Raw genomic sequence first — 14,499 nt, forward strand, 5'->3', positions numbered from 1 at the left:
GGTTGTAGCCCACGAAAGCTTATGCTCTAATAAATTTGTTAGTCTCTAAGGTGCCACAAGTACTCCTGTTCTTTTTATAAATACTATTGATTCCTTCAATGTCTAAGTAGCAGTGTTCATCTTCTAATGTAGTACAGACATTTTTGATCCAGATTCTCTCTCCCACCTGTCTTCTCTATTACATTCTGATGTTCCTTTGATGTGTGTTTCATTATGGTATTTAACTCTCTAATGTCCCATAAATATCACAAAATCCTATTTTTCCATATTTTTCACTTTCCTTAAGTAGTTGTACTTGCTTATCTTTTCCAAGTAACTATTAATTCAAAGTGCCCTGATAGCAGCAGATGGAGATAGGAAAATTTAACATTTCAGATCTCAACCTGGGATGAAAGGTCATTTCTGGTGTAGGCTTCCAGTCAGAGCTGACTGTGAGAAAGCCAAAGGAAACAGTGATCTCCATATGAGCTTACAGCACCAGTTTTTTAAATTGGAAGGAAATTCACATGTATATGAATATTGGAAGAGTATTTGGGACTCTTGTAAGCTGTCCTTAAAATGAAGTGCTCAACACCTTCTTATCCTTGTATAGTGGTCCTAAGCAATGAAAAACTGTCTCATTAGGTTGTTTCTACGTCCTCTCTAATGGCTCTTGTTCAGTTTAGAGCTCAGCATTCTGTATTATCAGATGACTTGATAACGTCAGTTGTCATGGATGTAATGCCAGTGTCTGTTTTAATCAGTTACTTCAATGTTTTCCATCAGCCTAGCTAGCTTTCTTGATACACAGAATTTCTTAAGCACTTGAAACAAATTGACATTGCACAGATAATAAGTATGCTCTCTATTGAACTCTGTACCAAGTTCCTTAGCCAAATCAAATGATAGCTCTTGGCTCCATCCTTTGGATCGAACCACACTTTCCACACTGAAATTTAGATCCACCATCCAGAGATGGTATATGTTGTTTCTTCCAGAAAAGTCATTTGGTTCTTGTATTGTTCCCCCAGTATAGATTGTAGCATTTCTATCTCGCAGAGTTTAGTAATGTGAGCACAATTGAGTAGACTCCCAGCTAACTTCTTACAGGAGTCATAGAAAAAGGTAAAACTCTCTTCCAACCACGTCCTGATCCTTTGCTATTATGAGCATCTCCCAGGCGTATGCAAACATTCCTATTGCTGCTGCTGGCTCCTCAGCCATCTGGGTGTGCCTGTCTCCCCTTTTGCCGCCTTCAGTCACAGCTGGTCGTCTGTTTTGACACTGATTTCAAGAAAGCCAAAACCTCTGCCGAACCTAGATAGCTCCCACTCAGCTTAAGTACGGAGGTCAACTAAAAATATAGCCGCAAAAAGTATCCTTGATCACATAGCAAAGAGCCCCACTTGCTGGTCGCTAAGAAGTCTGACATATCTTCTGTACCCGAGGAAGGAATCTAAAAAGAAAGCCAATGATATTCTTCAAAGAGAAAGGGCAAATTTCTCTCTCATCCTCTCTAAAATAGATCTCTTACTGTAAGGACACCACTCTGAAGAGTTTTGGTCCAGAGGATATTAGCTACTTAATCAGTGTAGTGCTCAAGGCCTTAAATTTGTCTGACGACGCTGCATCACCTATTGCCTAAAAGAAAAAGGATTTTCCTGACCTTCACAGAAAGGAAATTTTTTCTCACTATTTCCAGTCTACAGGATCAGTGATGAATGGGAAGACAGACAGCAAATCTTTCCTACTGAAGAGATTAAATAGGCTGACTAAGCTCTATAAGGAGGAAAAAGGAAATCTGGGACTCCTTGTTAAAAATCAGTACTCCAGCCAATGTCTCCAGTAATGATCTACATAGAGTCCTGACCAGGAGTTTGGGGGGAGGAGTGCAATAGGGCTACTGTTTTCATACTGCGCCTGAAACAAGAAGCACCTACTATGCTCCACTTGCAGAGGACTGTTTGCTGCCTCCTGTAAGCTGTCCCTGTTAACATTGGAAATAAGAATAATAGTCTCTGGAATGGGGAGAAGAAAAGGGCAGATCAAGAAAAGTAAAGTCAAAACAGAGACTTATGAGCATTACAGAAAAACAGGTAATATTTATCTGTATTTAAAAATACAAACGTGAGAAGAATTGAGGATAAAAATGTGCTTCTGACTTTTGAAGGGTAAAATAAATATGTGAGCCAAACATGCAGTTTTTCATCACTCCTACAGCACCTCCTCCATTCCGTATGTAGAATGTGATACCTCATATGAATGAAGTTGCTAAACTCTCTCTTTGACAAAAGACAATGCAGTAGGTTAAATATATATGCAAAGTTTCCTTGTAGGGCAGAAGAAGAGTTCCAAACTAAACAAGAAGAAAATATGTAGCTTCAGTAAATTTAATGTAGATATTGTAAATTTAGCAGACATTGGATACATCTTGCCATTCACCTATCAAAATAATATATAATCATCTCTCCAAATTTGTTTAGTTTGTCCTATGCATAGATAGAAATGAAAGATAAAAAGATCTATGGGGGACCATCTTTTTCTGTCTTCCTGTGGAATCAAAAATCCATACCAGTATTCCTTAATATTGAAAATAATAAAGGATGTGATTACAGCAGCAAGTGCTGGTGATCTAGATATATATAGAATGCCTGTTATCCTTGATGTTTGAGAGGGAGAACATTAGAAGACTCTTTTCTAGCAGCTTCAGTCTCAAAGCAGTGCTAGTGTCTTTTCTCTCCAGCTGCTCTTTTGAAAGTGCTGACTGATTAATTAATCTCTGCTGTTTCACAGTAAGATAACACTAAAAGCAGAGCTGGCATGGGGCAGCTGAAAAGAACAGACCCCCGGTAGCCGATGACATATTTTTTTTGAGCAAGATAATTTTTGAGGGGAGTGTTTGGTAATAAATTACCATGAATCAAAGTGAAAACTAACTTTTAGACTGTAAGTGTAGATGATGTTTTGATAAGTACGTTACATAGTTTGTGCTCATAAATAGGTACTCTCTGAAAACAAAAACAATCTAACTCTTCTTTCTAAATAGTACTAAGGCCCCGATCCTGCAAACCTGTGGGCAGGTGCTTAACTTCACTCATGTGAGTAAGCCCGCTGAAGTCACATGTCTATGTAACTGTGGGTGTTCTCATTATCCATATAAATGTCTAATCCAGGAGTCAGCAACCTTTCAGAAGTGATGTGCCGAGTCTTCATTTATTCACTCTAATTTAAGGTCTCGCGTGCCAGTAATACACTTTAACCTTTTTAGAAGGTCTCTTTCTATAAGTCTATAATATCTAACTAAACTGTTGTTGTATGTAAATTAAATAAGATTTCAAAATGTTTAAGAAGCTTCATTTAAAATTAAAATAAAATGCAGAGCCCCCTGGACTGGTGGCCAGGACCCAGGCAGTGTGAGTGCCACTCAAAATCAGCTCGTGTGCCGCCTTCGGCACACGTGACATAGGTTGCCTACCCTTGGTCTAATCCTTTGTGTTCTGGTAGGCTTTTGGACTCAGTGCTAACTTCTGGCAGTGAGAATCACAAGTTAATTGTATTGTGTGGTGGTTTTCTTTTTAAATTAAATGTATTTACATTTGGTCAACTAAATTGGCTGTCACCTCACTCATGTATTATATGAGGAAAAATAGGAGAATCCAACTTAAGTTGTCCTATCCCATTCATTACATTGTAAACCTGTAATTTTTGATACTTCTATGATTTAAAAAAATTAACAGACTTTTTCAAATAGCTTGAAGAATATTAGTTTGGAGATTCCAGGCCAGACCCCTCACTTGCCTCTGCACACCATCACTGCTTGATGACATTGTATTATCCCTGAGAGAGGGGCCCATAAGAAACACTGTTGTCTATGGAGGTGTCTGGGATGCCTGTTGAGTTACGGTTGTCATCCTCTTGCTGCTGGAGAGCAGTTAGGGTGGCTCTTTAATGATTCATTGTCATTTAATATATTGCTTTTGCTTGTTAACAGAAGAGGCTGTACTTTAGATCTTTAAAACAAAGTCTATGGAAAATGAGGTAACTGTTTTTTATAGGCCTCTCTCCACACTTTGGTGAGGTGCAATCATGGCAGAACATAGTATATAAAGGCAGATAAATTTTGCCTTTGTGTAGCCCCACGTGGACTTCCACCGCATCACATAAACACATAAGCAGGAAAACATTCCTGCTATTCTACTCCAAAGGTCATGGTTCGAATGTTGAGGTATACAAGACAAGCCAATTTTTGTGAAGAAACCGCATATCATGCCTTTCTTTCTCTATTCTCTCTGAGGCCTGGTCTACACTGGGGGGGAATCGATCTAAGTTACGCAACTTCAGCTATGTGAATAATGTAGCTGAAGTCAATGTACTTAGCTCTACTTACCGCGGTGTCTTCACTGTGGTAAGTCTACGGCTGACGCTCCCCCGTCGACTCTGCCTGCGCCTCTCACTCCGGTGGAGTACCAGAGTCGACAGGAGAGCGCTCGTTGGTCGATTTATCGCGTCTAGACTAGACGCGATATATCGACCCCCGCTGGATCGATTGCTGCCCATGGATCCAGCCAGTAATGTAGACAAGCCATTAGTCCTTATTCTCTTGCTTTTCATAATCACATAGTCACCTCAAAAGGAGTAGTAAAAAAAAACAAATGGCCACTTCAGGACTTCATTTTACTAAACAGTGAAGAATACTTAGACATCAAGAAGAGAACTCAAAAACCATGTCTTTTTGCTACTGTGTTCCCATTAGGGGGCAATGTATTCTTTTGTTACTCTAAATCTAGAAGAAAACACATTATGCTTGTGCTCCATTGACATGGGAGAATTATTTTTATATTTTAAAATAGCATCGTAGAAAATTTTTCATTTAAAAAAAAAAAAAAATCCAGCATAAGCATTGCTCATTTTTGCCTATCTTAGACTGAATATCCTGCATCGTATTTATATAGAACAGAAGTAGGTAGTAAGATTAATGTCTCCTAGATCCATCACAAACAAACTAAGATTTTGTGTTTCATAAAGCTTTTGGTAACAAAATTTTTTCTTTTCCAATTAATACTACAATACAACACGTACTAATTTCACAAACATATAGCCAGAACATACAAATAATAAACCCTCTGGTGCTAGATTTTGATGTTTGACCAATTCATTTTATGTTAAATGTAAGCTTGGAAAATAGTCAATATGGGAACAAAGAGTTAATTACTCTGAGCACATTTCTGCCTCGTTGCTCCTTTCTGTTTGAAGCAAGGAGCAGTTTAGTGTAAATTATCATGTTTTCTATTTTTTTTCCTTGGAGAAGGGAGGAAACCAATAGTTTTGTGGTGTTCATTTAAATAAAAAGAAATCAGTATAATTTTCTGAAAGATCAGTATATTCTCAGGGTGTTGAGAAATCTGTCAACAAAACATTTTGTTATAATTTCTTGCTAGGAGAAATGAGGATTTATTTTGTCCTCGTTGACTGATTTTATTCAGAAAGCAGGTGACAGCAATCAGTTCCAGTGTCATCTACGTCTTCAATTATTTTACAAACCCCGGGAACTAATTACAGCCCTCAGGCTTCGGCAGAGTCAGCTGACTGTAGCATAAGACTTTTTTGGCCACCAAATACCTCTGAGTAATTGTCTATTTGTGGGAAATAAATTAATAGCTACTATTTTTATTTAAATATGGAGACCTGTAGATGTGTGTGCAGGTGGAATGAGTACGTGATGGGGGTTGCAGAAAGAGAAGGAAAGGAGAGACATTAAACATGAAGCAAGAGAAAGAAGTAAAAGATTTGAGGAGAAAATGGGAGAGAGGATTGAGCAAAAAGGAAAAATTGAAGGGAAGTAGAGGAAGAGAGAGTGAAAATAAGAAGGAACCATTATTTAACTTTACAGAAAAATTAGAGTGGGGCAGACACTGAAACAGACACAGCAGAAGACACCAATATAGTGTAAAATGAAAGAAAATATGTAGTGAAGAAAGGGAAAAGGAAAAACTGAGCCAAATTATGGGAAACCTAGAAGGTTCATTTTTTAAAAATAGGACTTTCATATCAAAACATTACAGTAGAATAGCATATACATTTTCACTAGGGATGTAACTGTACAATAAACATACAAGGAGTAATTGAAAGCGCTTCCCGGGGTCTCAAAACCTGCAAAATGTAAAAATTAGGGACCACTCTGAAGATGGTGTCTGCACTGATTGTGACTGCCAGCCTAAGTTACATAACAAAGAGGAAATCTGAAAAAAGAGCAGATGTATGTAGTCCAAGTGAATAGTTATCCGTAATTCATGAATATATTAGTTTGTTTCTATGGACCAATTGTACAATTCGCATCTATGTGGCAATAATCACATTTAATATATGATTCTGTAATAACTTACATTAATAGTATAATCGCGCCTTTTGTTCAAAAGGATTTAAAAAGTATTTTGAAAATAATCATATATATATCCAGGGCCCTTGAAATACAGCCACATCTGGGTTGGAGGGTGATGACAAACTGCACAACGCATTGCAGAAAGGATATGTGGGCAAAATAGTGTTCTTAAGAAAAATACCATGCTATCTGTAATGTCAATGCAAAGTAGGCAGAAACTCTGTTTTTAAAGTCTTATCCAAAAGATGACTGCATAATAAACTTGTGGCACTAAAAGTTTCTACCCCCAAAAGATGAAGGGCTGGAATCTGAACCTTTGATTCCAGCAACTTTAGGAATTTTAAACCTTAGACATATGGAACACAAAAAGAGTACTTCAGATATGAGACAAACAAGTGAGAGCACGGTGTCACTGTTTTGAATTGGGGCTATATCCATGCAACTCATAAATTCTGATTGATATTGTGAAGTTGTATAATGAAAATCTTGTGTGTCACGAGTAACCACCAGCAACAACGCACAATAAGGGTAACATTACTGCAACCCCCCCTACAATATCCTTGAGACACCCCCCCCATCCCATGACACCCTTTAGAGTTGGGACCCCCACAGTTACAACACCGTGAAATTTCAGATTTAAATATCTGAAACCCCCGTGACATTTACGATTTTTAAAATCCTATGACTGTGAAATTGACCAAAATGAACCGTGAATTTGGTAGGGCCCTAATTATACCCCCTGAATAGTTAGTTCTGTTGATAAATATAAGGGCAGAGCAGTGAGCGCTCTGGCTGTGGGCTCCTACCGTACGCCAGGCTCCAGCTGCTGGTCCTGGCCAGGCTGGTGAGGGATGGGACTTCCTCTTCCCCTGCAGAAGCCGCTCCTGGGGCTGGGTAAGACCCACCTCCAGGAACCTCCCCCGGCAGCAGGGAGCTTTGCGGCCGCTAGCTGGGAGCCCAGCTCTAAAGGCAGCATCACTGCCAGCAGCAGTGCAGAAATAAGGATGTCGTGGTATTGCCACCTTTACTTCTGTGCTGCTGCTGGCTGCGGCACTGCCTTCAGAGCTGGGCGGCCAGCCAGCATATGCCACTCTCCAGCCATCCAGCTCTGAAGGCAGCACAGAAGTAAAGGTGGCAATACCATGACTCCCTACAATAGCTTTGCGACCCCCTCCCCCCCACAACCTTGTTTTGGATTGGGACCCCCAGTTTGAGAAATGCTGGTCTCCCCTATTAAATCTGTATAGTATAGGGTAAAAGTACACAAAAGACCAGATTTCACAAGGGAGACCAGGTTTCATGGTCCGTGACGTGTTTTTCACAGTCATAAATTTGGTAGGGCCCTAGTATAATCCCTGGGTTTCGAAGCACAGGGGAAGTTATGAGAGAGAGGATCTTGTAGACCTGTCATTAGAGCATCATTTATAACATTCTAAAAGATATCAGGTTTTGTAGACGGCTTAGGAAATAAATGGTGGCAAACTGATATAAAATATTTTAGATATATTTAACAAAATTATCTTTTTTTCCCCCCACCAATTCAGATCAGCTGTTCCATGTTTTGGCCATGCACATGCGGCTTTACAGCATTGACTCTGCGTACAACCCATGGAGAAAACTAACACAGCTAATGCAGGATAGGAATTCACAGTAAGTATTTTTAAATACCCAACATCAGTATAGTTCTGTGGACAGAATGAGTTTCAACTTTCTGAAGCTAAAAATCTTTACTTGTCAACAATCTGAATTGCCAAGCATGTAAGATACAAAACTTAATGTCTAACACACAGTGTATTTCTTTGCGGAGAAGAATTTTCAAATCTGTTTTATACAAAATATTAGAGATTCATATTTGTGATTTAAAGTAATACTGTTAAGCCAAGTAGGCCCAACATTAAGGATGGTAGGAAATTGGGCTTGTAATTTTCTGTACATTTTGATCTTTTAACTTATATAGCCAGGGACAATGGAAGCAACTCTTTTTGTCACACTTTATGTTAAGATTCCATTTATAAATGGTTTATAAAGAGTTAAATGATTAAAAGATGTTATAAGAATGTTACTGACATAAATAGTATATGTCAAAATGGTTATAGGCTAGAATGTGTCATAGTTTATTATAAGCAGTTTATTGATCTCTTGGACTTTATAACAATTGATTAACCATATATTAAAACATCTATAAATCACTTATTAACCCTTTTGAAACTATTTCTAAATGGAATTTTGATATAAAATGTGACCGCTTTTTCTTTGAGGTACTTTATCCTAATTTCTCTTTTATTCTTTTATACTTACTTCCTTCACATTGGTCTTGTGGTTATCCTCATGAGAGTGCCTGAATCCAATAGTAAAAGTTGTCTGAATATTTATTTAAAAGAAAAATATATAATTAAATGAATGGAAAATCCCCAGATACCCAGCAATAAAGACCATGCATTGTGGAACAGTATGGAGGAAAGCATGGAGGTTGTGTGCGTGCAAAGATGACAAATAACCAAATGGTGGAGGAGGTGGAGAGGAAATCACTCCGAGACAAGCAGGAAGGGGAAAGAGTCGTGAATGATCCTGGTCTGAATTAACGAGAGTTTGTTGTTCTTTTGGGCACACTGCAAGGCCTACTTTTTCTCCCTGGCTTTTGGGAGGGTAGAGGTGTGAAAAACTGGGTAATAGGGAGATCTGTGAGAAGACCAAGAAAAAAATCTATGCTAAAATATTGTTCTTTATTAGAACAATTAAGGTAATCTGTTCAGTTATGTGTATTATATTCAAGGGCATCCAGAGCTTTGAATTGATGCTCTTTTTTGTGTGGCAGTAAAATCTGGATATCTCCTCTTTGTGGAGACTCATCTTTCTGCTGTTCCTCAATCTCTCTGCCTTGTCACCTCTTTTTAATGAGCGGGGATATGAAAGGTCTGCTGAGAGTGGTGGGAAAGGCTAGGTTCTCCCTCCTTTGAAACCACATTGTTTCTTGATCCCCTCTAAGGGAGCAGCTAGTATTACCAGAAGGATGCTGAGTCCCTCCTCCTCTGCACACCGAGCACTGTCCTCATAGATGAGCTGCTCCCCTGTGGCCATATTGGATATGTCTACACAGCTTGCAGCATGAGCCTTGAAGCCCAGATCGACAGCCTTGGGTTTACGGAGCCTGTGCTAGTGCACTAAAAATAGCTGTGTAGATGTTGCTGCTTGGGCTCTGAAGCCTAGTGAAGGGGTTGGGCTTCAAAGCCCGAGCTGCAACATAAAAGTGCTGTTTACATGGCTATTTTTAATGTGGTAGCATGAGCCTGAGTCTTTCAACCTGGGCTTGGAGGCATGCTGCCACTGGCTCTGTCAGCATGCCCATTGACAGTTCTGCAGTCTGAGTGCTTCTCCCCTCTCCCTATTGCTAAAGATTGGTCTAAGAGCTTCCAGTAAATTGAGGACTGGTGGATGAATGGCTAGTGGGCCTTCAAAACTGATCTTGGATGACTGTGGCAGGGGCTGTTAGAATTTATGATATTTAGGAAAAATCACTGTAATGACCAGGCCTGCTTCTAGTTAAGCATTTGCTGCCTTTTCTCTTGGATATGGACCTGGTTACAGTAAAACACACCTGGGTGTGATATCAGGATTGGATTAGTGCAACGTGCTCTGCATGAAGAACACTTGAAAGTTACCTTTCTAAAGTTTTCTCCATATATTATGATTTCCATACTGATCTCTACAAGCCGTCATTGGTCAGCCAGGGATAGCCTATCCCCCTGTGAAAGGCATTTTGGGTACTGCTTGTGCATAATTTCATAATATTAAAGTTTAACAATGGGAAACACAAAGGAAGGATTACCTATGTCTGTGGAGTGGTATTAGGGGAGAAGAGGGAGATTTGGCTGTGAGTGGCTACTGAGATTTTTTTTTTTTTTTTATTTGAGCTTTTGAATCAATTGAAAGATTTCATATCTATGTGATGTAGCAAACAAGTCCCATGGAACCTGTACAGGTTTACACAGAGCCTGTTTATGGAACTTAGAGCCCTTAGTGATTATGGAGCTATGGGCCACACTAGATACTGTGCTCAAAAACCTCTGAGATAAGTAGTTACAGATGCAGCTGGTGGTATAATAGGTTTCTTACTTCTGAAACTGATGTTTCCTGGTTTTCTAAATATTTACTGTAATTAGTGCTGACAGGTTCAGGTTTTCCAAGTGTTCTTGTACCCATTCTTTATCTATTTTGCAAAGTGAACAGCCATACAAGAGGAACTCTGCCTTGATTACTCCATTGTACTACATATGTAGAATTCCAGGTGTTGGTTTTAACCTATAAAGCCCTAAGTGGTTCAGGACCTGTTTACCCGAGGGAGAGCCTTTCTCATCATGCCATATTACCACAGTTCAGATCAGCAGAGGAACTCAAGCTGGAGCTCCCTCAGTAGAAACGAGAGGGAGCTGCTGGCTGGGCATTCTGTGAAGGTTCCTCAGTTTTGCGCTGTTACCTGCCTTGGTCCTCCGGAGCTCAGATTGGTAACCTATTGAGCACACTGCAGAGTCCATCTTTTTTCTTCTCTATAGCTGTTGAGGAAAGGGTGGCAAAGGAGGATATAGTTGCAGCCAGTCTTTTTGCATTATTTTGTGATTTTAATTTGTAGAGTAAGCACCCAGAGCACAGTTTGAGCTCCTGTAATTACACTTTTGGAATTTGAAGAAATAAATAAAATCTTGGAGTGAACTATGACGTATTGAGCATGTGTGATTTGAAGCTGCTTCAAAATTCACGGGATCTTTTTAAAGTGCATCTTTTTCAGATACAGTTGTAAGAACTCAGCATAATGAGAAGGTGATTTACTACAACTCTTGCCAATAACCTGCAGAAGGTTAGAAGGTTGATGGAGAAATATCAGTGCAGGCTTAGGAAATGGATTGTACTCTGTCATTTTGAGTCTAACTAAGCATTTTAGTAATTTAAATCATCATCTTTCCCAGGTCAGGACTCTCCCAGTAGGAGAATATCTGTCAATAAAAGAAAAAGATCCAAATAGCCTCACTTGCTTATTCTGATTGCAAACAGCATAATGAGAAAGTCCCAACAGCTAAACAACTTTTGACTGAACATCACTAATGTGTTCACTTGTGCTACCTCTAATCTTCAGACAAAAACCAACACTAGCAAAACCTGTTCTGTGTCAGAAGAGTACTGTTCATCCAGGTTCTTTGTTTTGTAAAAAAAACAAAACTTCTTAGTAATATTCTGGATTTGTTCTATCTCATTTTTACTTTAAATTAACATTTTAATTGAAAACAGTTTTCATAAGGAGATTAGTTGCATAACTATATCCTTAATAAAAGGTTTTTTCATTTTCAGCTTTGTAAATAATCTACAAAACACAAGCAACATTGCATTGTATTTTTGCAGCTCTTATATAATGTTAATAACTTTCTCTATATAAATACAAATTTAGATCTAAAATCTCCTGACTCTAGATCTCACACTTTAAGCTTGGTTTTCCTCTACACAACTGACACTAATTTGTATATCAGGCTGGAGATTTTATGCGAAATGTATAGGAAAATTAAATCAAAATAATACTTAAAAAAAAATGTCAGTGTTGCTAACAGCCCCAATCTATGCCAAGATCTGCCTCCATAATTGGTGAGGGATCTGGGTACCTGAGAGATTGCCTCCATTCTTGGGTGATGCCTCATTGAGTGCTTGAATGAACAGTCCTCTTGTTTAATCAGAAGCAGGATAGCATCAGGGAATTTTTGGTCAGGAATTCATGACTCTGGAACTTTCTTCCACCAGCTACTTGGTCTGCCAGAGCTCAGACTTGTTGAACTTCAGGATACACACAGCAGTACTCAGTTGCTTTTACTGACTTTTCCTGTAGAAAGGAAGCATCTGATTGGGGTGTAGGTTTGGATGGAGAGGTGATTTATTGTGCAGGAAGGAATAAGGAGAAATTTATAGTCTTTTTTTTTTTTTTTTTTTTCCCCCACACCCGCAGTTGCCTTGTTTGTAACTCTCTTGTACAGATCATTGGATGCAACTTTATCCATGTAAATAACCCTAGGCAATTTAGGAAGGGGTTAATATGATGTCACATTAGCCACGCACAAGTGAAGTGCTATGTGTATGAGAAATATTAAGCAAGAAGATTCAGTGTCCAAAAGAACTTTAAAATATGTGAATTATTCTATAAAGCAAAAAAGCTGTGTCTAATAAATTATGGAGATTTTTGTGGTAAACTTTGTTATTGGTGATATACCAGGTTCTTTATAGTCTCTGCTGAACCAGTGACATAGTGGCCTGTTGTTGGTCATTGCTTGACCACCTGGTGACCTAGCCATCCCAAATCTGGGAGAAAAGTGAATGTTGCTTTAAACTGAATTCTCCATGTTGGCTTAGTCTTCTGTGGTTGGTATGTTGACAGATAAAATGTTTTGGCAAAAGGTGCTAATGTCAAGGATGATATGAGTCTTTGATATATAGTGGGGGGTGTTGCAGCTCTTTTACAGTCCAAGTATGGCTCGCGGAGCGCCCCCCCCCATTCTCCACCTACTAGATGAGGGGGGAGGGGAGGGAGCTTGGGGCTTCTGCCTTGCAGCAGGGCGGGGAGGTAGGGGCTTCTGCCCAGCAGGGAGGAGGGGATCGGGGCTTCAGTCCCACCTGCCAGGGGCACACCTGCCAGGGCTTGTGGCTTCAGCAGGAGCAGGGCTGAAGTCCCTGAGCCCCAGCAGGCGCACCCTGATTCTCGAACTTCTGAAGATAGTCGTATGCGGCTCAGAGGGTCAGTAAGTTTGGCCACCCCTGATATATAGGCACTCAGGATGGAACTGTCCATAGAAAGTTGTGAAGTTCCCCTATACGGTAGGTGAACCCAGGCACGGTTCTCTTAACAACTGCAAGTTAAAGTACTCTTTGCCTGGATGGGCAGTGAAACCTTTTCTGCCTGTTTCCTGTGTGTTGCAGAGAAGCTGCACAAAAGGAAGATTAATGGTCAAGCCAACTTTTGACACCATATGGTGCTAAATGAGCAGCTTTGCATTTACCAGGAGTAAAGCTCAGGGGCTGAGGGAGGAAGAGGGAATGTTTTAAGCAGACAGTCCGTGAGAGACAGAGACCAAAAGACAGTGACAGTGGTGCATTAGTTGAAGTTTCTGCAAGCGGCAGTTGCCTATGTACAGTCTGTGACCCCACCTCTGTTCAGGGAAACAAGAGTTATGAGCATTTTTTAAAGAAATCATATTAGAAAATACATTGACACTCCATCACCAATTTCTCATCAAATGAAAAACTGACCTGCTGCAAAAGCCCACAAACATTAGCAGCAAAAGGGCAACAACATAAAGCTGTGTTATGTCCTATGTGGTGGCCAATACAAAGAGTAGAATTTAGAAGTGGTGTAAGCTTGTCCTTGTTGATGAAGCTTCTGTACTTGGCCACTCTTCTTCCCTTCCGTCAGATTGCCCCTGACAATGCAAACAGAGCCTTGGTTCAGCCTTCACACCTTATTTATTGAAAATCCTAATGTTTAAAGCTTGTGTGTCATTCTCTTCTCTCCCTTGGGGACCAATATTTCTAGGGCTTTGTTCCCTGATGAGATCACCCATAGAGTGGCTTTGTTTCCCCTTCCCTTCATCATCACAGAACAGGCCAAATGGAGTAAACCAGAGATTAAGAGGTGCTTTGCACTCGAGGAGACTCTCTCAGGAGCCACAGAAGGGTAAAGTGGAGCATTTTCATAATTGCTCCCAGTACCAGCCCATGGACTTTTGTTCTGCCAGAGAAATGTAGTCCAGTTGTCTTGGACTAGAGGGAGAGGTCAGTTCCAGAAAGGAAATCCAGTAACAAATTTTCCATTTATGGACATATCAGAAGGTGCCTCTTTGTACTGTATCGTATAGATTCTTTTCAAAATGGATGCATGGATTCATTTTACAGTACCTTGCTTCAGCACCATGAGAATTTATATTAACTAGCTTTTCATTAGCTGCTACTGTGGTACAATCTGTTGGAAAGTCAGACTTATCAGGCTTTCTCATATGCATAGGGGATTAGCAGGATGGATAAGTTCCATACTCTAAACAGAGTTTATAAATGCAGTTTCAATGTCATAATGAAGAAGTTGCTTAGGCTGTTAACGAATGACAGAGCGCTTTTTA

The 14,499-nt window shown here is 39.7% G+C and overlaps 1 protein-coding gene across 4 annotated transcripts in view; it reads left to right on the top strand.

Annotated features, from left to right (window-relative positions):
• The window catches only part of UBR3 (ubiquitin protein ligase E3 component n-recognin 3), a 197,657-nt gene that overhangs the window by 151,604 nt on the left and 31,554 nt on the right, over window positions 1-14,499 (top strand). For all 4 annotated transcript variants that reach the window (XM_026647558.2, XM_026647559.2, XM_026647560.2 and 1 more), the window contains one exon: window positions 7,903-8,008. In XM_026647558.2, coding sequence (XP_026503343.1) covers window positions 7,903-8,008 — 106 coding nt within the window. The remainder of the gene's footprint in view (window positions 1-7,902; window positions 8,009-14,499) is intronic.

This window comes from Terrapene carolina, unplaced genomic scaffold (genome assembly GCF_002925995.2).
Source record: "Terrapene carolina triunguis isolate 2854851 unplaced genomic scaffold, T_m_triunguis-2.0 Scaffold62, whole genome shotgun sequence".
Classification (NCBI taxonomy): domain Eukaryota; kingdom Metazoa; phylum Chordata; order Testudines; family Emydidae; genus Terrapene; species Terrapene triunguis.